This window comes from Rhamphochromis sp. 'chilingali' (genome assembly GCF_963969265.1).
Source record: "Rhamphochromis sp. 'chilingali' genome assembly, chromosome: 4".
In the NCBI taxonomy this organism is placed as follows: domain Eukaryota; kingdom Metazoa; phylum Chordata; class Actinopteri; order Cichliformes; family Cichlidae; genus Rhamphochromis; species Rhamphochromis sp. 'chilingali'.
The window spans coordinates 39,152,104-39,178,814 of NC_137948.1; the positions used below are offsets into that span (position 1 = coordinate 39,152,104).

Genomic DNA, 26,711 nt, shown 5'->3' on the forward strand with positions numbered 1-26,711 from the left:
GTGTTCACTTGAATATATTTGCGCAGGCAAACAGCCCACATGGTGCAGACACCACAGCCTCTCTATTCACAATACCAACAAGTATTTGATCTGTCACTTTGACAACAACATAAAATCAGCAGTTTTTATTTTTTGTGTAGTTTTTCATCAAACCCATATTTTGAATGATTTGGATTTTCAGCATCGTTTAACATTTGCTCTTTTTCTCCATTTTAGATCAAAACTGAATATTTTTGCGTTTTCTGATTTTAGATAAAATTAGCAATCTGAAGATATTGGTTGGAGCTCCTACAATCTTTATACATAATAATAATCTTCAAACATAATGTGTGAAAATACAAAATGCAGTGTTTAAATTATTAGTTCATTTATTAAAATGAAAAAAAAATTGACCCCATCCCAATCAGCATGACAAGTTTTTACTTTACTTACTACAAAGTATTCTGCAAATGTTCCAGGTTTGGCAAATAGGAGGAATGATTTAATATTCTGAAAATCTGAAGCAACATTTATCCCCCAGACAACAACTCCTATCATCTACAACTTTACAACTGTGTTTGACAAAAATTAGTCAAATTGTACTTAAGGGTAGTCGAAATTATTACATGCTTGGGTTTCACCTCCTGTTACTGGTTTCTGTAAGATTAAGCAACACTAAAGCAAACTAAATCATCTGCTTGAGTTTCTTTTTGTTTCATAAATAAGGGCATTTTGGCTTCCACATTTTTTAAAAATACAAAAATACTTGAGACACGAGTAAAAAATAAATAAATAAAAAAATCCAGGTAATGAAAGAAACTAGAAACAGAAGTCATATTTCTACCATATTAGTTTCTCATCATTGGCTCCATGTTAAATTTAGAACTGAATGTCCTGAGAGATCAGTCCCGTCACATCTTAAAGAACAAATAGTACCACATTATCCCAACACAGCACTTCTCCCTCCTCTCCTGGCAGCCTGGATACTTTTGGGATTAGGCTTCAAACTTTCCTTTTTGATAATGCTCATTGGCCCTTAGTTGTGCTGGGGACTTCCCATGGTGCACTGGGCATTCCTTGTCCACTTTTATGTCAGTACTGCTTATTATTAAATTTTGTCTTGTTTCTATCATAGGTTTTGTTTTTGCACTTGTTTCTCTTTGCCCTCTTCTATCTTGCTTTTCCCCACACCAAGCCAGGGAAGGCGGCTACTGCCTGGTCATGTCAGAAGTCCTGACTTCTGTTAAAAGGGAGTTCTTCCCTACTGTCGCCCAATGCTTGCTCATAGGGGGTTAATTTGATTGCCTAGCGGTTTCTTTCTAATATTGCAGGGTCTTTATGTTTCAATATAAAGCATCTTGAGGGCAGTTTCACTGTAAATTGACACTTTATATGAAATTAAACTGATTAAGAAAAATGACAGTTTCAAAGTCCAGCAAATATCAGAAGAGCAATTAGGGGGAAAAAACCCAACGATTTCATAATCCAACTTTCTGTGACCTCCTGCTGTGACCAAACAAATCCACATCAAACACTGGTCACTGATCTCGCTGGTTAATACACACTCAACAAAGCAGTGACAATGACAACACTCGTTTGTTATTAAATCCATTAATCTGGCATTGTCCCAGATAAGTCAGCTCTACTTACTCCTTATAAGCAAAAAGTATATATTATTATGCAGATAAATTCACGCATGCCACTGAGTCAGAGCCCAAATCCTTCAAACAATACATTAGCCCAAAAAATGTAATCCTGAAGCTGTGCTGAAATAATCCAGAAATCACATGCACCGTACATACAAGATACACAACTACTAATCCTGCCTATTGAGAAAGGCACCAGTATACAACAGCTGCTAGCCATTGCCATCCATTCATCAGATATTTGCTTTTTCAAAATCTAACCCTAATTTGTACAAGATGATTTTGAACTCCCTGCACTGTGTGATCCAAATAAAAGAGCAGCAATTGCTGCACCCTGACATCTTGGTTGGGCTCTGGTAAAAGATATCAGTGAGCTGAGGTTATCAGCTGTTGATACACTAAAGACTACAAACATGGCTCCACTACTTCAGTGCAAAGGATGATACACCCATATTAGCTTTTTAAAAACAGTTTTTGACAGAACAAACATTCTGGTAAACACTTTGATCTTACATTTTAATTCTTAGGTTTTTATATTGATACAAGCTGCAAGGCTTTATAAGTGAAGCCACTGTACAGCTGTTTACCTAAACGTGACTAATGCCCAGGTCAATTAACTCAACATATTTTCATTCTTACATACAGCTCTGCTGTGTAAGTTCTAGTTTGGAGTGCAAATGCTAAACATTGTTGGAGTGGCATGAGAGTGGGTTCATGGTAACGATCCGTGAACATTTACATCCACCAAGAGCTTCAAGGTCAACTTCTTGATTGGTTGACAAAAAGCTTTAGAAGTTAGTGTGCGGTGTATATGGTCAACGTAGATTAAGTACTGCATAAGGACTTAAAACATCATGTCACATCTGACCTCTGACCTCTCCTTCAACATCAACAGATTGATCTGAAGGTCAAAGTGATAATAATGGTATACAGAGGTATACACTATATGGTATACACTATATTACTTTTTTAAAATACATTTTTGTGACTAAAGACTTAAATAACAACAATAATTACAGACAAAATTAGGTTAAGTGTATTACATTGATTTCAACAGAGCAAATAAAAAAACTTAAAAAAAAACCTTCCTGCACTACAAACTCCTTAAAGTACATTTAAAAAGAAGAAACTATCTACAAACACAACACTAATCCCTTAAAGGTACATACTGCCCTGAGAGCAAGCTACTCGGGTGGAGGTTTGCACTCTCAGAGCGCTGCATGTTGTTGCTAAACATCATTTTCTCTCATGATACAAAATGACCACAGGCGCTGTCAGATCAGTGATTCTGTGCCTAACCGTGCTTGTGGATCTGTTACTGTATGAATGACTGTGTGTGTGTGTGTGTGTGTGTGTGTGTGTGTGTGTGTGTGTGTGTGTGTGTGTGTGTGTGTGTGTGTGTGTGTGTGTGTGCGCCACATCATGCCTATGCCTGTGGGACTGTTTTTCTGTCTAAATATAGCAGCTCCACAGGCATCTCTCCCTGTGTGAGTGAAGCCAGATTGATTGAGGCTGGGCACTGACTTGACAAACATCTGTTTCCTTCCTCCTGGAAAAAAAATTAAAAATACAACAGCTACAGTCTCCACCAGACTCAGTTCACCTCCGTCACAAAGCATCCACCTGCCTCAGGACAGAACATGATGTCTTCTTAATAAAAAGGGGATTTATGGCAATTCAGCAAATATGCAGATATTCAGTAGAAGGTGATTGTACTGACTGAAAGCTGATCATTTTAGGGTCTTTACCTTACAATACTAAGCAGGTTGAGGCAAGCTTGAAGCTTGTTGTCTACAGTTTCTTCATGTTTTTTTATGTTATAGGGGAAATGCACATTAATTAAAACGAGCACTTAAGTCCATCATAGAAATATACCGGCTATATAGTAACGGTCATCTGGAGTCCCTGACAGGTGAACAGCCAACTTAAATGTAAAATCACGGCTCGACTTCAATGCTTGGTTCAACTTGTTTTAAGAATTTTTGGTCAACTAAAAAAAATTTAAGTTACAATTGAATATAGATATTATTATTTCTGACAGCTGCAGCAGAGGGAAAACGTGGAGCAAAGGGCCGGCCAGCTGGGAGTCAAACTAGGAAGTGCTGAAGGAATTTTTGGCCATGTGATGTGGGTCCAAATTGTTTATCCAATGGCTCGATGCTTCAGTTAATTATTAGCAGATCATTCAGCGTGACTCCATTCACAACTGAAGACACAATAGCACCGGGCAGTGAACAGAGTTTAAAGAAAGTGTAAGACAACAGCACTACAGCAGTAATTCCTGTTTTGTAGAGAGAGAGAGAAAGAGTGAAGAAATAAGAAAGTCTCTGATTGGACTGAGAGACTAACTGCGTGACCAAAGCGCTCCGCAGATATGGATCAGTTAATTTGATGGAGGTAGTCCAAGTATTGATGAAATCATGTCCACTTCTGGTTTGACATTAAACCTGTAAGACTGGTGCTGGGGCGAACATTTAGCTCAATGGGAACAGGGGAATAATAGCGCATACATAATGCCAGATATGCCCTAATGCATAATAAGTGACTTAAATCAGATGTGAGGAAAGAGTCAAATTGAAAATGTAAGAAACAGGGATTCTTGCAACAGTGCCTTTTACAGGAAATGACAGAGGAGTCCGGCTTAACATGTGTCAGATAATGGAGAATAGAAGCTCTCAAAGGTAACAAAAAGCACAAAACATTTTAACAGATATTCTATTTAAGCAGCAGCAACTCTGCGTTCACACTGCAGTATCAAGTGTCACACCTCAAATATTTGGCATCGTGTTGACAAAGATTTGACAACAAAAAGGCTGCATTAATTTTATTATCTGTGAAAAATATGATCTGCGCTGTCTCCTTTGAAGTGTGAACAAAGAATATTTAACCTTTTAAATGCTAAATACTTGAGATCTGTTTTTAGAAAAAATACATATTCACTCCTCATAAAGCTGTGTTCTTTGTACGTGAAAGTTTGCGCTGTGACTTTTCTGAGATTAACCGAAGCGCTTGAACTCCTCAACTATCGAGCACCTCGACATTTTGGATAGTTTTTCATCCCACTGCATCTGCCTTAGTGTAAAGGTCATCAAGTGGATTCTTACATTTTAGCAAAGTCAGCAGTCTGAGCAGTTCTCCCAAACAAACATCAGTGTTACTTTTGAACCTTTTTGACACGTAGGGTTCTTTCCTTTTCATTACCCTTTGAGTGAAACGAATTATTTTAAACGTCACAAGAAAAATTGGATTTAATCTTGCACTTTTATCCCAAGTGTTACCGGCTATGATGGTTGATATCATGCAAACTACTGTTATTATTGGGTGATTCAAAAAGCTTATTTGACACAGACTTACATTCAAAACTAATTTACTCACATTTGTTATATGGCTACTATACAACAGATGTGCAATAAAAAAAGTGATAAAGACTATATGAACTCCTCCCATGCTTAATAATCAGTGTCATGGACGACAGAGATGAATCCTAAATGGCCTAAAGAATAATCAGTCTCAGGATCTATAATACAGTGGAACCCCGACTTACGAAATTAATTCGTTCCCGAGGGTCTTTTGCAAGTCGAAAATTTTCGTAAGTCGAAGCACCCATCGCGCGTTTTGACTGAGGCGATGCTGAACGATAGGCTATAGGCTGCTAACTAGAACAACAATACGTCGTTCAAGTGGAACAGCAAAGCGCAAGTACGGAAGCTAAGGGGTTGTCACATGATTTGGAAGGCATTGTAGGCTCAGCCAATCAGAGCCAGCTTATTTCGTTACTCTGGCATTTTGCTGTAACACGGGCATGTTACTTTTAGAACGTAGCTACCATGATAAACAAGGGACCACTGTATAGATATTTTAAGGCTGTCAAACCTCTCACTATACACTGTATACACTTTTCTCAGACAGGCATGAACATTTTCACACTTTTCTCTTGTAGAATGAAACCAAAGATCAAACCCTGTTTTCGGGTCAAGAACATGGGAATAGAGCAGCTGCCAGAGAATTTAACATTAATGAATCAATGGTACGGAAGCAGAGGAAGCAAGAAGAATGAGTTGAGTAAAGTTTGATTTATCTGACTGTTTTGTTTCGCTTAATGCGCCTTATAATCCAAAAAATATGTTAACTTCTACCTTCCTTTAGCATGTCCAGAAGAACAACTTTTTGTGTGCGATGGTTAGCATCTTCCTCTGCCTTTTGGGTGCTACCGCAGGTGCCTTTGACGGTGCAAAACATTTCGTGGCCATTGTTGTGTTTGTTGGGAGAAAACTTACAAACATACAGTACAGTACTTCAGAGTCACACTGCTAGTGATCGATTAGACAAGCTGAACGCATTCTGTACTGTACAGGAGACACGGCACGAAGGAGACTGATTGACAGTGGTCTACAGCCAATCAGGACGCAGAACACAATGTGATGTAAAAAACCCAAACAAACAAAAAAAAGCATGCAAAATTGCACAAAAAAACTAATAGAAACAGCGAAGCCGCGAAAGGTGAACCGCGTTATAGCGAAGGACTACTGTATTGTAAAACCACATCAAATTCAGATGAATCCCCAAAAGTCCATGTGAAAAGTCCATTGCTAAATTCATGCATTTTTGTTATGACTGTTATAGTGATACTTTTTCTTAGGGGTGTATGTATGTGGCAATCAGCACTAATGAGTTCACCTATCTTATTTTGAAAGTATCCAACGTCCTAAATTCAGTACTAGTTTCTCACTGTAACACCAATGTGTAAAGTAACACTGTACAGAGCTTCCTGCATGGCCTCTCACAATAACCATGGCACTGTTAGCACAGGTCGAAAAAGTGGGTCAGCCTCTCTGGCCCATTTCTCAACCGGTTTAGGGTCTACCTGCAAGGCAGAAATGTCTTTGTCCCAAATGTGAAACTCTGACAAAGTTACATCTGGGATCCCTCTGGGATCAATCCCTGGCCCCTTTTTATTCCAGCTGTACTGTCATGTCATCAATGACACTCAGGCATTACACATTGCTCCCAAACATAGACTTGTGTCCTCTCCAATTCAAGTCCTAATGCTGAGCATGATGGATAATTTCTACAAGAGCTATTTATTTTAGTTCCCAAAGCTGAGCTACAGAATGCAAAAGACATAGTTTAGCTATTTATGAATAAATTATTTTCCATTTGAGGAAAAGAGTTACATACAACTTGGTATTGCAACCAGTGGGTAACTGACCAACTTTCTGTGTTACAGGGTAAAGACTAACATTGCCTTGAACCATCACGCAAACATTCTTTATTTTTCTACTACACTGGGCCTTGATGCAGACTCTCAGTTTGTCATTTAAGCCAACTTTACTCTGATTGGCTACCCCTTAGAAATATGTTTAAAAAGCATGCAGTTAAAGCTTATGTTCTCACAGCAAAACTTATGAATTTGAGAGGACAATACTAAGGGCATCAATTACATCATGACGACTCAAAAGTAGAATAAAATGATCTAAAATAGAGTTTTAAAGCATGCATTTATGGACTACTTTCATATAAGCTAAAACATCATTATTTGAAACATGTTTAATACAAACAACCAGCAATGTAACATATATTGATGACAGAAAAAAGAAAATTTAAATAAAAATATATAGGAAAAGTATCATATTAATTCTAAAATAGACCCATGTTAAATTACTCTGGATATCCATGTCTAGACTGAATTTAATAAATGAATAATGACTGATGAAGAAATGACTAATGAAGGGTATGTATGTCGTACCTTTTCTGTGGAACACAGCATTGAGGAAGTCTTGAGCCTGTCTCTCCAGTCGGCTGATCCGAGACTGCTCCTGTTTGAAGTCTTCACACTCCGACAGCACGTGGCTGCCTCCACCGTTCTCCACGCTGTGCTCCTACACAGACAAACACGCAGAGACCAACGAGTGAGTAAAGGTTTGGTGTGAAAGAAACTAATACCCTCACACTACCACCACATTATGCCACTAGCATTTTTTCATTATGATTGTTTAAACATGTCCAGCTCTCAATGTCGACAATTCTCCGACAGTTCTGTGTCAACAGAAGATGGGTTGCACAGCGGGGACAAGCAGACTTCTCCATACGTTGGCCTTTTTTATTTATCTTGGCAAGCATAGTATGCATTTATATTGCATTTTCCTAGTCTTATTGACTACTGAAAATATTGCAGGGCAAGCCATACACACACACACACACACACACACACACACACACACACACACACACACACACACACACACACACACACACACACACACACACACACACACACACACACACACACACACACACACACGTTTTTATTAAGATGACAATAACATAACACTACAGGGAGAAGTGGTGGCAGGACACGTCTTCACTTCCCCACTCACTCACTCACTACTACTACTAATGGCTCAGCCGCTGTGGAGTAAAATTAGGATTTAAAAATTCAGTGGTTGCCGGGTGATTGCATCAAATTTTTCTTATTTGACAAATGACTGCAAGTGGTTGAGCGTGTGGTAGCTTTAAATGCTGGGTGACCAAGGCAATCGAAACAACAAACAACCGTGGTTGACTTGGGAGTGACTGTCGTCACTCTCAGATTACAACATGTTTGCAAATAATTTTGCTTTAATTTAAGAGTGGCTATGTTACTGTGTGGCTGTTAAATCACCATCATGTAGCATCTACATCGCACTGAGTATTTCTTCTTCAGTCACCTTTCTCACTCACTGTGTGTTAATAGACCTCTCTCCCTTGAATCATACTTGTTATTAGTCTCTGTCTCTCTTCCACAGCATGTCTTCATCCTGTCTTCCTTCTCTCACCCCAACCGGTCCCAGCAGATGGCCCCGCCCCTCCCTCAGCCTGGTTCTGCTGGAGGTTTCTTCCTATTAAAAGGGAGTTTTTCCTTCCCACTCTTGCCAAAGTGCTTGCTCATAGGGGGTCGTATGATTGTTGGGTTTTTGTCTTTATGTATTATTGTAGGGTCTACCTTACAATATAAAGCACCTTGAGGTGACTGTTGCTTCAGAATTTATCAGTTAATTGGTGTATTCTCACAAACAGATCACATGTGCTTGACCCCATTTAGTTGTAACTGAGAGCAAACTAATTTCTAATCTTGCATGTGATCTACAAACACTGTTTTCCCCAGTCTGACTGAAGGGAGGCTCTCTTTAATCCAAACCACTAACTTTTCCAGGATATCGAGGCCTTTAGATCCTTACAGTACAATAGAGAGGAAATTTGAGTGCATGTATGCGTCTGTGTGCATGAGTGGTAGGAAACAAAGGAACTTAGATGAGAAAAGCTTTCTCCAGTCTCTGTTCTCTTTATTTTAACCCCTCAGCTCTCTTTCTGCTGGTGGTTTGCATGGCTTCAGATCAATGAATCGATGGTTCCCGCCCACTGAAGCTCCTCTGGCATCTTGCAAACAAGCAGAGGGTAATAATGGCGAGACAGGGAGAGCACTTGAAACCCTAACATATTAATAAAAACCTGTATTTGAGCGTAGAAGACGAATGTAATTGAGGTGCCATGGTTTGCATTATGTGAGCGGCTAACAGTTATTGAGTATTTAGAAAATATGGTGGAAAAAATAAACCTTCTGGAAACCCTGCAAGGTTTTGTGTAATTGATTTTACTCCGATAACTGCTTCAGTTTTTTTATTCATATCTTATCTGTGATTATGCTATTACATGCACAAGTGAGCTCTGGCAACACAGCTACTGTTAGCTACTGCTACATGGCTTCATGCGCAGAGAAAGGCAGAGGCCAATGGGGGCTCGGAGATGGTAGTGAGTGGTGGAAAAATGGGGATGTTTTTAGCAGACAGATGGTCGACCCTGGGGGTCGGACCAGGGTCAAGTTGAAAAACAAGCAACAATGTATGTCTGACAGAAGGACGCCCCCTCCTAACTTCCTTCCCTTCCTTGTTTATTCTCACATACCTTTCTTTCATACATGTGTCCACATATACATTAGGTCAACATCCCAAAAAGTACTTACCCTGAGCTAAATAGGAACAAAAAAAATAAAATAAAACGAACAAAAACAAATGAAAAGACAAAAAGTCTGCTAATGAACACTGTGACAGGCATTAAAGCTATAAGATGATTTCTTATAAATTATTGTGCATATTTTAGGCTTCAGTGTCCCTCCCCCAATCAACTGCCCTCATAGAAATGCATTCAAAAGCATATGATAATATTGATATGTTAATTAACACAACATATGTGACTCATCTCTTATTACAGCCTCCAGACTAACAAGTCGTTTCTACTTTCTTCTGATATTTAAAAAAGAATTTTTCTTTTCATCCACATCACCCCCTACGGTGTTTATAATGGCGACTGTGGTGATAAGAGAGCGGAGGCCACATGCAACAAGGGAGCCCATTTGGAATCATCCAGAGACTGTTGAGGGCCCCGTAGCATCCTTGCTCTTTTTGTTCCTCATTTTTAAGTGCAGCGGAGGGCGGTAACAATGAATGGCCGCAAAACACGAAGGCCTTCTGCACAGCAGAATGAGCAGAAGCACGATGAACACATGCTTGCATTTGTATATATTAAATAGAAGCTTGTCCAATAAACTCATTATTATTCTGTTCAGGATGCTTTTTGTTGGGCTAAGAAACTGTGAGGGTGTACCAGCATCTAGGCTACTGTGGGAGACCAACTAATTTACAATCATGTCAGCATCCTCCTCCTCCTTCCACACACACACACACTCACTCACTCACCTCCAAATCATTATGTCACAGTCCTTTTATAGGCTAAATTGGGGTCAAGACCACGGATGGTTAAACAACACAAATAACAAGTAGTGCACCAGGAGGAGGAGAGAGACAAAGATGTGGTATTTTTCAATAGAAAACTTAAAACTGGCAGTGAACTAAAATACAGAACACGTGGACAAAGAAAATGAGCTGCTTCATGAAAGTAACATAAGTGCTGTATCAGGCAGAGAGCAGTATTCACCTCTGTTAGCGACAATGTTAGCGAGGAAATAGCTAATTGAAACGCACATCATGTTTTATTTTTTTTAAATTTGTACAACACTGCAGTGAAACATTCCCCTTCTCCACACTCACAGCACGCATTCAGTGGAACATGTTGTTATACATTATTCAAGGCCTTTACATCTTATTTGTAAGCCTTAGATAATAAAAGTGTGTTCTAATACACATCTTATATTGAGGGCCGTTTAAAAATGTAAACGTTTTTTTCCTTTGGACAAAAGCTGCAATTATTAAGTTGGGTGCAGGGATGGTGGTGTGGTTTGCCTCACAGCAAGAAGACCCTGGGTTGAAACCCAGTGAGTTGGGGTTCTCTACAGGTACTCTGGCTTCCTCCCACAGTCCGAAGAAATGCATGGGGTTAGGTTACTTGGTGACCTAACCCCATGTGTAAATGTAGCCGTCTAGCTCTATAACACCTGTCCAGGATGTATCCTGCCTCTCACACTATGACTGCTGGGATAGTCTCCAGCATCCCTTTGACTCTTAACTGGATATGTGGAAGAGAAAGGGTGGGTATTAAGTTATCTATTTGTATCTTGCTCTCCTAACTAATAATTAATGTGGTTAATTCCCAGTAACCACATCTATGAAAACAAATAAAAACTTAAAAAAATGTTTTCCTTTGCACTCAAAGTATGAAATAAATAAACCCAGCTATGCCACAGCACAATTACACAGTTACACATTATAAAATGTAGCCCCCACCCATCACCCCCATATTCTGTAGTCTGCTTATTCTTTGAAACAAATTGTTCAATCGAGTGTGCTGCTAAAAAGCTAACATTAGTTTATTCAGGTGAAAACAAAACCTAATGTAACTCCATATTATATAAAAAAAAACCCTGCTCCATTTACATCAGGCACCTTCGTGTTGTGAGGTAAAAGTGATACCACCCAGCAGCTTCTGAAGAGTTGTGAAATCACAGCCATGTAATTAGAATGAGAGGGTCTTATCTAAAAGGGAGACTGAACTGCACCTACCTTGACTTTCTCACGTCTTAAGCAGCAGAAGAGACAGTTTTCATCAAAGGACCAGTCAGACACCTCCTCTGGCTCGCAGTCTGCATGACAGAAAGTATGCAATTAATGACTAACTCAAACTCCCATAATGCTCAGGATCTCATAAGTTGACTGATGTGCTACCCGGGAGCAGAATCTGTTAGTGTAACAGTAGAAACAAAGAGCAAAACAACGTGGTGAAGGTTTAATGTGTGTTTTACTTGATTTGCGAGGCGCTACTACAATTATTCAGTTTGAATATCCAGGTGCAGATCATTAGCGAGGTGTATATGAATCGAGGGAGAAATCCAGACTGATAAGCCGAGAGAGACTGACAGCTCAGGGACCACCACCCAGATCAACAACAGCAATAAAGTGATTCACTTTTAATTACAGTGACTGACTAAATTCCAGCGATTCAGTCCACAAGCATGCCGTGTAAAAATGAACCACACCTGTGACTGACAGATAAGCTCAATCAGGTATCAGGCACATTATTGCCTTAAACCTCCAAAAGCAGCGTGGACGTCTTTGTGCATATATCTGGGTCAGTTTGAGAGATTCACGCCCTGAAGCCGTCTTCACAAAGAATGTCCAATTTCCAAAACTGATTTCTCTTAAATGTGTTTTTCTGGATGACAAAGTTCACTGGTGTCTCCCTGTAGTTTTATGAGCTTCCAATCATTAAGCCAAAAATCCTGACAGACTCTCTGCCTCTGCAGGTGTTTTACTCTGCTCTAAATTCACATTTCAAAAGAGAATGTAACTGATCAAATACACACGAGCATTGTGGGCAATTAAGAGAACCACAAAATCACATTTAAAGCAAATCTGAGCAGCTAAAGATATATTTCTACACTTGTATAGAAATATAATGCATTTCTCTACTATAAATGCAAATGTGTCAGCACAAAAATTTATGTTTACAGAAAATTCTGGTTGCAAAAATGGCGACGTGTGTAAACACTCTTATATTTATACAGAACAAATTAGCTGCATGTTACTATTACTTTTCACTTAACATTTATAATTAATTATTTTCTGTTGGAGGCTTGACTAGTTTTACTTTTTGTTGTTGTTGTTTTGTTGTTCTGTGCACAGAATGGGCAGATATTACTGGGTGTGTGGTTCTGATCTCATCTCAGGCTGATGGAGAGGTGGAAGCTGAAATCAAAATATCAAGTTTTGTAATTTTAAACATGTATGACATAAACCATAAAAGCTCCATATAATCCAATTAAAAACAACAACAACCTCTGATCAGTGGTTTCTCATATCAATAATAATCCTGTGATTGTCCTCTTATGATTAAATGATGATTGATTTAGATGATGTCAGCAGCAGAAATACATTTTTACCAACATAGCACCTTCTGAGCTGAGGACACTGGCTACAGCTGAGCTGTTGCCATGGTATTACACCTCCATTTAAAACAATATATATATATAGGAGGGAAAAGGAGGGACGAGTCAGCTCCACAGAGAGACAGAACAATATCAGAACATCCTGTGAACATGAAGTGTGTGCCAATTCAAAACTTCCCATCTCCAAAATGACACCTTTTCAGCAACTAAGCAAACACGCTGAATCTCAGGTGAAAGTGCTTCACAAAGTGTTACGCCGTGAGAATTTATTCCTTAAACTGTGAAAATCTGATAAATGTAAGGTGTATGATGTTCATTTTAACATCACACAGGGATGCCTGCAGTTCTGCTGTGATATATCTGTAGCACAAACTGCTTTGCTTTAATGCATTTGTTTCCATATGTATAGGAATGCCCTCGGTCTCATCAAACAACTCGATATTTCTTGTTCTTGATTCATTTGGGGTTTTTTCTTCTCGCGTCACTATTACCCAGTCATTTCAAGACATAAAGCAGTAAAATCTCTGTTTTTATGTAATTTCCTTTATTGTGCAGTATTGTCCTTAAAGAAAGAAAAAAACCTTCATCTTTTGCAATTTTAGAAAAATAGCAGGATTGAACCACCTGATTTATTTAGGTCCAAATGAAGAGCAACATTTAAAAACAAAAACAAATCAAAAAACAGTAGAATATTAAAAAAATATGTTGATGCTCATCTTTACTGCTGCATTTAACACATACAGAAATGTAAATATATACAGTCCACTCTGACATAATAAAGAAACCATTTGTACATGACCTGAAGCCATGTTCAGCAATTCTACCCTGTCCCGTCTTGTTACTGTGATGACCCCTCCCCACTCTGTTTGTTCGTGTTTCTGTGTGGGAGGAGGGCAGAGTAGCAGAGGTGGGTCCATAGGGGAGCCACACCTGGCACCGCTCCAGTGACTGCTTTATCAGAGGGCCGGGTTTGCACAATCCATCTCTCTTCTCCATTTGTTGGGTTTATGGCTTGCATGCATTTCCACTCATCCTTGCACTCTTTACACTGCTGATACAGATAATCTACATTTTATTCACAGTAAGGTCAATTTGATTAAAGGAATCGTATTTATTTCAATTTCCTTCTTTGTGTCGACTGTGAGCTGGCATACGTGCTGGGAATAGATGTTTCTGCAACAAACTAATATCGGCAACTGTGTCCATCCATGCCTTTAACTTTCTATCTTTTTTTTTTCTTTTTCCTTGTTTGCCATTTATGAGCATGAAAAGAATAATAAAAGAAAGAAAGGAAAATCTTTATATTTATATGGATATTTACAGGATACCTTTGTTCTGAACAAGGAATTTAATAATCCCAAACATGAAAAACAATAATATTTGAGCTATAAATGTGAATATATTATTAACTTGTATTTTTTTCACATTTATAGTTTGACAATAACTGAAAAACAAAGCAGGGCAAAACAGAGCACACGAGGGCAGGCGGGCAATGGCAAGTGACAAGCAGATGACATTCCAGGAGTTTTTGTTTGTTTCTTTGTGCCATACCATGACCTTCCATTACTTTGTAAGATTAGAAAATCAATAATCCAATTTGTTTGAGTTGTATAATCCCTTACAGTGAACATCAAGTCTGCAATCAGTTTTGTAAAAGCTATATTATTTGTTTTGAGGCGACGCAAAGCACTCCCTTTGCACTTGATGCCTCGGTGTAATCGATTACAAAGAAGGTTTAAAAATGGATTTTCACGCTGCGCTGTACTGAACAAGACAACAGGCTGCCAAAAATGAAATATCTGAAGATGAAAATATAACCAATAGGATTTGGAGTTAAAGAGTAACTAAATCCCAACCGCTGCTTTTCTGTCCCCTCTGGCTAACAGTTTAATCTGCTTCACCTCGCGATCACACCCTACAGCAGAGTAAGACACACAAGTAAGATCCGGTCAGGAGGAACACCAGCATGCTTCTTTAAGAAGAACCTGTTCAAATCCTATAAATAGGGTCTGCTAGTTTTCCCCTTTTTTAAAGTGTGTGTGCAGATATGTGCCTGAAATCTCCAGCTTCCCATCATTTTCCTGCGAGACGTGCAGACGATTCAGTTACTACTCTTTCGTTTTCTTTGTGCATCTCTGTCTCCGGGACGGGAATGAATAAGGTCAAAGGTGAGCTGTGCTTGAACCCCATGGTTGTGCCACTTACAGTATCCCTGGGAATGCGCCAATTAAGCTCCAGTCCCACAGCTAGCTTAACCCCCACCCCACCCTAACAGTATTCAAGGTATTTGTGAGTGTGTGCAAGTAGTAAACACAAAGGCGATACTGGCACAGTTTAGAGGAAGCTTTCAGTGTGTGTGTGTGTGTGTGTGTGTGTGTGTGTGTGTGTGTGTGTGTGTGTGTGTGTGTGTGTGTGGGGCCCTGCTCAGCTCTCGGCTTGTTTACATGCACATAATCAGCTCAGCATACCTGAGCCTGAGCAGCCTGCTTTCGTAAACGTGACAACTGAGAAAATGCAGGTTTCTTTGAGATTAAGAGATACACGGTTTCCAAGCTACCGCAGATGTGATTTCTCTGTAATGTACATCTATGCTGTTTAACGTGAGCTTGTATATCTTTGCATATCTTAGTGTATGCCCCTCAGCACCCTGCATAATTATGTTTATATGTTTGGTTTTGTGGACAAGATTACAGCGAACCACTGACCAAAAAACAGGAAAAAAACATGGAAGCTACCGGCAACTATTGCAATCATCAGACTTCAGCTTCACTTGCTCTGAATCACGTAGCAGCGCCTTCTTTCTTAAACAGACCTTTAACATTTCTGACATTTTGATCGCAGGCTGAGAAAGTTTTCTGCGCCCACAGGACTCAAATCAGTAAATATATAACTCTAAATTGAGAGCTGGCTGACTTCAGCTTTAAACAGAAAGTCTGGGAAACACAAAGGAGGGTGAGGGCCCTTTGAGGGAAAAGAATTCATGAGACAGCATTTTGTTTGGGTTTTTTTTCCTCTTCAAGTCACAAAGATTAACTTTTGCTAGGCGTTTGTGTTTTTACGTGAGGGAGGCTTCAGTGCTGCCTCATGTGCCACCTTTACTTGGGAGACAATGTATATATGTGTGTATGTCTGCGCACGAGTGTAACGCATGATTGAAAATGACATGCCCGAAATATTCCAAAAATGCTCTAAGTTGGTGGGGGATGGGTCACATGACACCAGAACGCCATGTTGACCTTGTTTTTTCTGAGAGTGCATGTGAGAGAGTGAGCCGGGTAGCCTTCCTTCGCTTTAGTCACGTGATATTTATGAGAACATGTAACAATTGGGTTTTGCTGATGTAAAAACTAATTTTGTAATTCCTATAAGTACTGTGAGTGTTGTGCATGGGGGAAGAGGCACAGATGATAGAATACCTGAATGCAAACACACCACCTGTGTTTATGGCATCCTGAGTTTCAGAATGTGAATGAAAGCAGTCATCACACAGACAATGCTGTGCAACCACAAATATACTTCATAAATTTACATATGCACTGGGGTTCACCAGTTTGGATGACAGACTGGGGAACCAGCATATGATTGAGCGCTGGAAAATGTGTACACTGTGATTGTTTAACGCTTCTTCCACTAAAGCAGGGGTGTCAAACTCCAGGCCTCGAGGGCCGGTGGCCTGCAGGTTTTAGATATCACCCTGGGTCAACAGACCTGAATCAAATGATTAATTCATTACCAGGCCTCTGGAGAACTTCAAGACATGTTGAGGAGGTAATTTAGCCATTTAAATCAGCTGTGATGGATCAAGGACACATCTAAAGGCTGCAGGACACCGGCCCTCGAGGCCTGGAGTTCAACACCTGTACACTCAAGGCAGGTCTGAAGGAAAAAGGTGGTCAAACCTAGTGCTAGTAAAGCATACCTAATAAAATGGCATCTAATTCTTTGTGGCATAGATTCGACAAGGTGCCGGAAAGATTCCTCAGATGTTTTGGTCCACCTTGACTTGACAGCATGACACAGATCTGCAGATCTATTGGTTGCTCATCCGTGATGCAAATATCCAATATTACCAGATCCCAAAGGGGCTCTACTGTAGTTCTGATCATTCAAGTAACTGGTTTTAGATTATGTGAGCTATGTGACATGGTGCTTTATTATTATAAGCAGACATCAGGACATAAAGGGACAGACATGGTGAGAAATACATTCATGTAGACTGTGGCCTTTAAATGATGCTCAGCTGGTAGTAATACATGTGAATAAAAAAATCAACATACATAAGAGATAAAGACAATGGCTCTGCTGTAACTTGGGCTATATTTATATGCAAAGTGATCACTCAGGGAAAAAGCAACAGAAGATGCTGCGCTGCTCTCTGGAACTCTCTGAGGCCTTGCTAATCACTCACCAAATAAGCACAGCAAAGAGGGAGGGCTGTTCTTGTGTCTGTAGTTTTTCTACTCTCCTTTTTTTTGATGGATTCATTTGGGAAAAAGAGATTGTGCCGAAGGGATATAAACAATAGCTAAATCTTCTAACAAAATTTGAAGAGGCGAATATTTGAATATTCTACAACTAAAAGCATCTAAGATGACAGAAGAAAAATCTCATAAAGGTTCAAGTAAAGGTCAAAAGACCTGGCATGTTGGATTTTATGAAAAAGAGGAATGACTGCATACACCATAATATTATTTTTATATTTTAATACAGATGTGCAGATCCACATTCAAGTCAGCATGAAGACACATCTGCAGGGTGGTGCTGATCTGTGACATCAGCTGTGTGATTCAGACCGAGCCCTGTTTCTGCTGCTCGTGCTCTCACCGTGAATGCAGTCGTAGCAGATGCATTTAAGTCACTATTTTTTTGCACTGTATTTAGCCGTTTACCAGCTCTTCTAGCATCAGACCATTAGAGAGCAGTGAGAGCCTCATTACCAGAGAAACCATCAAGCTCAGCTGGTCCAGGCTGCCAGTTTTTGTCCTTCTCCAGCTCTGTTTAGTGACATCTGGCCTGTATAAATTAAAGGCTATTGTATGAATTAATCATATTGTTTTGTATTCTAAATGCTTTCTGCAGCAGCGTCACTTCTGTAGGCAATAAATGTTTTAAAGTCAGATCAATGGGGAGATGCTGTGTCGCTCATTGTCATGTCAGTATATATTTATTGAAGGTCCACAGTGTCTCTCACGCTGAATAACACTAAGCTAAATTGAGAGCTGAGCTCCTGCTGTATGTACATGTCTATTGTTTTTTTTAAAAACAGAAATATATAAAAGCTCTCCAGAGCACAAGATGAAAATGACTTTAGTCCTTCCAAACAACATTGTCACTGATAAAAAAGATTTATTTTATTTTTCTCTCAATAAATATCCATTTTGTTGTTTTGTTTATTTCATTTTATTAAAGTTCCCATTTTTTCCCCTCACAGTTTCATCACGTGTGTGTTACTTGGTACGTCAGCTGCCAAAGACTCGGTAGGACAGACTGCCATTTGCGTTGCTAACTATGGTCGGTGCGTTTGTATACAGTTGTATTTGCAAATGCTGATTTGTTTGTTTTGCATGTTTACCTTGGAAAAGGGTGATGTCTTTGACTAGTCCCGGCCCAAACAAGCCTTCCAAGATGCTTTCAAAGCCTGTGAAAGACAGACAAGATGTGACGTTAATGCCAGCTGACACAGTTCCCATCGAAACAACTAATGGCAGCGACCAAAAATACAGCTGCGTGGAATAAAACAATCGTTCTTTTAAGGAGGAAATGTGATGACAACGTGCTTTTCTCCTGGGATAGATTTCTGCTGATGCACAAAAGAAAGAAAAAGCGATATAATAATAAATGTGGGAAAAAAAAAACTATTTAAATGAAAATGTAAAGATTTAGCAATATATTATTTTATGTGTGCACACAAATATGAAAATATATTTGTATACGCACACACACAGAATGATGTTAGAGCACAAAAACAAAGGCCTTTCGGTCACACAAAGAGTTAAATATCTACAAAGATAAGGCTCAGTGAGCACTTATTACATATACACACATAATAAAAAGAAAAGACACACACACTCAAACACACACACTTTCTTTCTAGCTCTTAAAGCAAATGAGCGATTTACCTCTAATACACCAAGCTAATGTCACTCACTTTTTATTAACTGTAAATACCCCCGATGTGGTGTTGCCAAGCAACAGCACACAAAAAAACCCATAAATACGTATTGTAATTTTCAACCTGACCACCCCCCACCACCACCTCCACCTTTCTTCTCTCTTTCCTCCCCCCAACCCATCCTCCACTAAATGGAAACAGAGGCAGACGGAGAGAAACGGAGACAAAGACATATGTGTGTTTAAATGTGTGTGCATTTTGAGCAGGGGATGGAAGGGTTGGAGGGGTGCGTGCAGGACGCTGCATGCACTCACACACGAACACAGTTCAAGTGTGGGCACTTCGCTCGGTGCTGAAGATGACAGTGTGAGGCCATGCTTCTTTACTCGCAGGAATAGCAGAGACTGAAAAACCAGAGCCTGCATGGAAATGTATTTCTGTTATAAAATCATTACAGTCAGCAGCAACACTTCAGCTCCCACAGCACCAACACTATAAGCAACCAATATAGGAAAGAGGTCAAAGATTCAAGGATTGCAGCTGCATTTTATAGGTTTCAATCCAATGTGGAAGAAACGCAGTTGGAATGGATCTGGTTTGATTTTGCTCTTATTTTTGTTTTGCCGTAATTAATACACGACACGAGACAGCTGGTTTTCAACTTCTAGACTATCTGAGCACACTGGTTTCAAACTGTGACCGCAACAATAGCGGTCAGCTTTAATCTGACGGTGTATCTATCAAACACTGTATTTATTTCCAGATGCTTTTCAAGTCCCTTTTTTTTTCATTTTCACCATGAAAATTTGACTTTATACGCTTGGTTTTAAAACAATGAGCACATTACTGATTATGCGCTTAGACGTGCAGGAACACTGAAAAAAGTATGTGAAATGGTGTGTGTTTGTGAAAGAGATACAGAAAGAAATCCCTCATTATCTGTCCCTTACTCTCCAGGCTTGTGTTGGCCTACAGCCAGATACAAATGAACTTGTGCGTATGTTTTAATTTCCAGAAACATCTGCCATGTGGTGACACAACAACACATACAGAAATATTACTCAGGACGTTTGTCTGGCAAAATCCAGCTCAGGTTGAGTTTAAAATTAAATAACATGATAACTACTGCAACAACTCCAGCATCATCTATTTAACAGGTCCTCCCTTATCGATAAATACACAGCTACTTTATATAATCTATATAGATTACAGCACTAGATTAGAAACAATTCAAGTAGCATCAAACCAAATGTGTTCAATTTTTAAGTTAATATTTTTAATGAAGTTAGTATTTTATAGTTGCTATTCACATGGATGGTATTGATTAAACCTATTGTGATGGGCACTTTTTTATATTTTGCAAAACATGTTGTATGAAAACACATCCACCTACCCAGCTTACCACACACCCGCACATCACAGTTCCCTTAAACCTGCACATGCAAAATTCATGCAACCAACAAAGACGGCTTTGATAACAAAAAAACAGAAGCTTCAAAGAATTTTCAAAAGCTTCAATTTTTTCTCCTTCCTCTCCAGCTGGCAATGTGTGCAGAAACACAGCTCTCCTTTCAAGCTGGGGGGATATAATTAGGGTTGCAGCGCTGCATGAGAAATCAGCGCTGAAAGTCAAAATTACTGAGCTGCTGCTCTATTTGGCCCATAAGATGGTGAGTGTTTAAAAGGTACAGTCAGCCGCAAACGCTTCTCTGACAGAAGCCCGGGTAGAGTAGAAGATGACTCCCCCGAAGGCCAAAGCCATGATTGGACACATGAGATTGGGGATGCGATTGGGCAAAATGAGATTAGGGGCTGTGATTGGCTAGATGAGATAACGGTGACAAAGTCTCTTGAGCCACTGGCAAAAAGCTCCAGAAATGTAGGTCAGTTAGTGAACACACACACTGCTGGTCCAAAAGCAGTCACACATGACTTAGTAGAAAGAGACCACACACACAGACACACACACACACACTATGGCAAATACATGTGAATATAAACTCTCTTCCTCTTTCTCTCGCACACAAATCTTTAAAATCTCCACTGTGCCACTTCATTTCACTTCACTGTACAGCAGCACAGCTGAGAGGAGCATGACCAAAACTGAGGCACATACACAAAAATGCACACATGCACAGAATCAGCAGACATCAAGCTGAACGGTGTGCATTTCGGTGCACATGACGAGCAATTGTGGCAAATATGTGAACAAATGACCGATGCAGTGAATCACGGTGAAGCTGCTGCACATGCAGGGTATAACACACACAGCACTTTAACGATAAAGAAGAAGTGGATGATGTAGACATACATGCTCGGCAACTTTACACTAGGAGCCATTATTTTTTTAATTAAAGCTTTGGCATTTTATGGTATGTTTACGAGTTAATGAAAGCGGACAGAAAATATGATAACCCCACACTCTATATAATAGATGGATGTAGCCACATAATGCCTGCCACCATTTTGGAATCTTGGAGCTAAAAGCTGCCATATTTAGACTAGAAGATGCTAATCAACTAATGCTAGCAAGCTTCGTTAGCTGCAAGTTATTATGAAGGCTGGAAACTCTGCAGAGACCAAAGCTTTTGTTCGTAACAGACAGACTTCCTCAAGGCTGAAAGGAGGCTCACTTTGGGTTATTAGATGAACTGCAGTTTTGGCATTCATTCACTGATGTTTCTGCTTGGCGTTAACCAGATTTGGACCTTTTTAAAAAAAAAATATTGTGTGGATATATCTCTTAGGAAAACACCATCAACATCAGATTGGTAAAAGTCTGCCTCTCGGTGCTCTCACAGCGCTGCTTTGTATTTGTCAAGAGCAATGAAGCAACTAAAAAATTCACTCAGGGTGTGCTTGTCAATCAAAGCACACCCAAACGTGTAAAGAAACAACATCTCTCAAATTTCCAACAGCCAAAAGGAAAAAAAATGAACATGACCCTGAAGGAAGTAGTGCAATCAATCTGAGCAGGAAGCAGAGAGGGGAGCAAACAGGGATTGGGTTAAGCAGCACAGAGGAACCAACGCTTGACTTTCTTGTGACCACTGGATGCACACTATATATAGTTCTGTATGAACATTAATAATTCATTGTGACCAAAGCCTTTAGAATAAGGCCCCTTGCCTGGTCCTGATCAAATCAATACCTAATTAACCCTAACAGCAGTAAGGAGTGCAGGTATGTGGTCTCCTAGAACTGTTTATAGCTGAAAGCCTGGCTGTAATAGAGAGGGTTAGGGAGGAGGAGAGATGGATATGGTTGAATAAAAAAAGGAAACATGAATAATATCACACAGTTTCAGACAATCTTTCCAGGAGACATTAATTGTGGTGTTGTAGGGTTGACATTTACAAAAGTTACAAAAAAACGGTCCTGGTAGAAATCCTTAATCCAAGTCGAATAAATCCAGGGTCATGAAAATGAGACAATACATGGGAGTGCAAACTGGAGGGAATAACTGAGCATCATTTACTCCTCCTAACACTCTAATAAGCTAGGGTTTCAATTTCTTTACAGTTTTTTTTATCCCTGCAAGGTCATTACATCCAAACCTTAACCCTATAAAATCAGAATATGTCCTTTTCCCCCTTAAATCTTAGCAAGAACAAGAACAAGGAAAACAATCTTTCTAACTGACACATATTTTAAACCATTTCAGTTGTTTTGACTTGGACCTTCAGTATTTATTAACCCTTTAAAACCTGCAACATGAAATAACTGCCAGAAATCTTTAATTATTTGATAATGGAGTGTTTGTTGAACCTTTAAGCAAAATATATAAAAGATATATTATTTTTAATCTGCATATATGAGTTTTAATTTGTATCACATTTACAATTTAGTCATTAAAAATCTATCATGCAATTTATATCGTTTTTTGAGGGTAAAAGAGAAGTCTCAAAAACTCATAAAAACGCATGTATTAAATATGCTTGGCTTTAATTTTTGGCCTCTAAATACATATCCAACACTCTTTGATGATAACCTGTTGACACCTGTAAAATAAACGTACAGAAGTCAATCTGTGAGAATTATTCTGACGAGGCCGTCTTCAGTCACGCTGATCCTGTTCTCTGGAACAAGCTGCTTGATGATTCAAAGTCCATGACAACTGTTACTCTCAAAAACGTCCATATTCTCCCACACCTGTAGCTAATCGCTGTGTGTGTGTGTGTGCGTGCGTGCGTGCGTGTGTGTGTGTGTGCGTGTGTGTGCGTGTGTGTGCGTCGCTGTATGCAGACACGTACTGCATTTCTTTGTGGCTTTTATTGCCGTGTAACATGTTTGACGTATTCTGCTTTATTAATTCAGATTTTACTTTTCACTCACGCCTATTTTTATGTTGCCTCATATTTGTTTCTTTTTCTGTTTATGCCTATATTTTCAATTTTTTTGTTTTCCACTGTAAATCAGTCTTACTTTACAGATAATAAAAGGTGATATATAAATACAATTTCTATTCCACATATAGCTGATGGAAATGCAAAGTGTTATTAAAAACAACATGAAGTGTGGCTAACCCAGTACTCTCTGAGACGCACCAAACACCGGGCACTTTTCTCTATTTGTTATAAGCAGCCAGCATTATTTCAGACCTCTAAGGCAAGAAACAGAAGTGACTACCATTAGTAGTAAAAGAAAATCCTGAATTACTTTAAATATCATGAGGTGGTAAATACATTACAGAAGGTTACCTATGAAATCAGGGCCCACAGTGGCCATTACAGCCACAAACTGTCAGTTTAAAGTGTTGTTCAAGGTCCTAAGAAGCAAGTTTAAGTAAAGCAGTAACTACTACACAGAGCTGTTACAATCATCTTTTTTAGTTCAGCAAAACCTGAGTATTAGTTAGTGGACAAGACAGCTAGCCAGAACGCAACTGTCCACATTGGGCGGATGGTGATTGGCATGCCTATTTAAGTTAGATATTATTATTTTGTTAAAAAATAAAGTTGCAATAATGATTACAAAAATGTCTTGAAAAAATGAAGAAAAAAAGCTTTGTCTGATCAGCGCAGTGCAGCAGAGCTCTGGTGTTTATGATCTCTGCCCTCTTGAATATAGCTGTTCTAAATAGCAGCAGCAATTTAAACAGAGACTGGTGTTTAACGGTAAAAATAACATCATTCTCTGTGACATTATTCTCTGTCATTCTTTGCACTTTGACCCTGATTAAAACATATCATCTGCCAGCGATAATGTGAGGACGCACGGATTTGGAATGACACAGGAGCATCACATTATAAGTTAACGAGCAGAACCTCTGAATTTACTGCAAGAATAACCTGTTGTTCCAGATTTCTCACCTATCTCACATAGGTGAGAAATCTGGAACAACAGGTGGCCATTTTTCACACACCACCCCAAAAGATTCAAAACATCAAATCCGAGATTTTAGACATTTATTATTTCAGTTTTCAGTTGATTTTACACATTTGCTTTCTGTTTCAGATTAGAGGCACTAGGATAAGTTCACTAGCCAGTCTAAAATAAAAAGGTCTAATTCTAAAAGCACTAATTCTACACTTACATTTATCAGGTAGTAACAACCACAGCTTGAAAGGGATTTGTTCTTGTTCTATTCTATACTGAACGCACAGTTTTCTAACATACTACAGCTTGATAAGCCAAAACAAAATAAAGAGAGACTGAAAAATAAAACAAAACAAAAATTAGCAATAAAAAAAGAAGAGTGTAGTTGCTGCTGTGCAGTCAAATATACCATAAAAGTATTTTATTTTGAAATTAAACTGGTGGCCACAAGAATAATTAAAATATATAGGAGCTATTAGGATGTAGCTGTAAGAAATTAGTATGAAAACTTTCCTGCGTTTTGCTACTGTTGGTGTTTTTCTTTGTGCGCTCATATAAAATGTACAGTTTTGGCCTTGGTAGCTATTGAAATTTAAAAGAAAATAAAAGCTTTTCTGTCTTTTGTTTTTTAATATGAGCTTCACAGCAATGTCACCCCTAGGATCAGCTATCTACTTTGACTGGATGATGCCTGAATGACTGCTCCAAAGAAATACATTTCTGTTTGACCTTGCCACAGAGTCTAAATGAAGACTGAGCATCTGATTTCAAGGCTGCAGATGACACACAAGTAAGAAAGGATGCTTTAATGAGGCACTATATTATAGTTTTCCTCTCTAACAAAAAGAAAAAATTTGGATTAATATCACTGTCACCAGCACGGCTGTGCAGCTGCTTTAGCATGCTCAGACTGTTTAGTGTGTTTGATTACATATGTAGAGGATGACGTTTTGTAAATTGAAAGCAAACCTGAGGATGTAGAAATGTTAATGTAGGATTAGTGGTAGTTAGAACCAGGTCAGCTGACTTTCAACTGTTCACTTACTGAAGGGGCTTCACTGTATATGCTCAGTCTTACGAAAATAGTCTTACTTTTTTGTATTTTAGGATTTAAATACCATTAGTATGCAAATTTTGCAATATCTGGTTTTTAAAAAAAAAAGAGTCAGTGAGCATGGCAAAATCTTTTACAAATATGGTGTCAAAGGGAGAAGAAAATATAAGATCAACGAGTCATAAGAATGTGAAGATTTTTAAAAGAAATCATTTTAGATCATAAACTCATGGTTTTAAAAAAAAAAAGACCAGCGCTGGATTGCTGTTCACAAATTAAACATTCTTGCAAAGTGAGAAGTCTTTTGAAACACGGAAAATCTAATGACAAAAAGAACTGTGAGACAAAATATCACAGCAGAGGGGAAAAAAACATGAAATCCTTTCTTCTCTGCAGGAGAACTAATTTCAGCGGAACAATTGAAGCGTTTAGTGCTTCTCTGTGCGAGAACAAATAGAAATATAAAAGCGTGTTTACTAAGAGTCACAACCACCGCCGGCACGTTGTATGTATATGCATATACATGCAGCGTGTGCATGCATGTTTGCGCATGTGTGGGTGTGTGTGCAGGAGACTGAAGACGAGTATGAATAAAGCAAATATGAGCAACGACTGGCCAAAGGCGTGGTCAAACAGAGTGTCAAACAAACTGTTAGAGAAAACAAGGAAGAACGCAGCCTAAACATAGTGTGCCGATTCAATCTGACGGCTTCTCAGCAAACTAAATCCCTAATCTCATCTCATCTCATTTCTCTGAAGTATCCGGTGATGAGCTGAAAGGAGGCTGATGTGCGCTGGCAGCTATTTTTGTGACTAACACACCAGAACTACTGCACACACGTACACACGCTTGTTAACGCAGCAGGAACGCTACAAAAGCAACTTAAGTCCGCTGGTGTCTCATAAGAAGGTGACTCAACACAACAATGCACTGTACCACAACATGAACCATACTTTGGCTTCGGTGCTTTGACTGTATCCTCTGAATGTGCCCACAGCTTTGGGAAAGAAAGGAGAACAAAAACTAGGTCGAGCTCTCGGATTGGTTGACAAATCACCCCCTGCCGCAAAACAACAAACGACCGAACAAGAGCAGTGAAATTAGTCTCCTCCCCTAATGCACAGACAAATATGCCGAGTGCATATGCACAGCTGACTCTGAACATGCAAACGATTGGTCAAGGCAAATTTGGCTCCCTGTCTCCCCACAATGCAGTGGGGCAGGCT

The 26,711-nt window shown here is 39.2% G+C and overlaps 1 protein-coding gene across 1 annotated transcript in view; it reads right to left on the bottom strand.

Moving 5' to 3' along the window:
- The window catches only part of lcor (ligand dependent nuclear receptor corepressor), a 74,615-nt gene that overhangs the window by 12,519 nt on the left and 35,385 nt on the right, over positions 1-26,711 (bottom strand). Inside the window, exons 2-4 of the mRNA XM_080880071.1 lie at positions 18,572-18,637; positions 11,618-11,697; positions 7,372-7,504 (exon numbers count right to left, since the gene is read on the bottom strand). Coding sequence (XP_080736197.1) covers positions 7,372-7,504; positions 11,618-11,697; positions 18,572-18,637 — 279 coding nt within the window. The remainder of the gene's footprint in view (positions 1-7,371; positions 7,505-11,617; positions 11,698-18,571; positions 18,638-26,711) is intronic.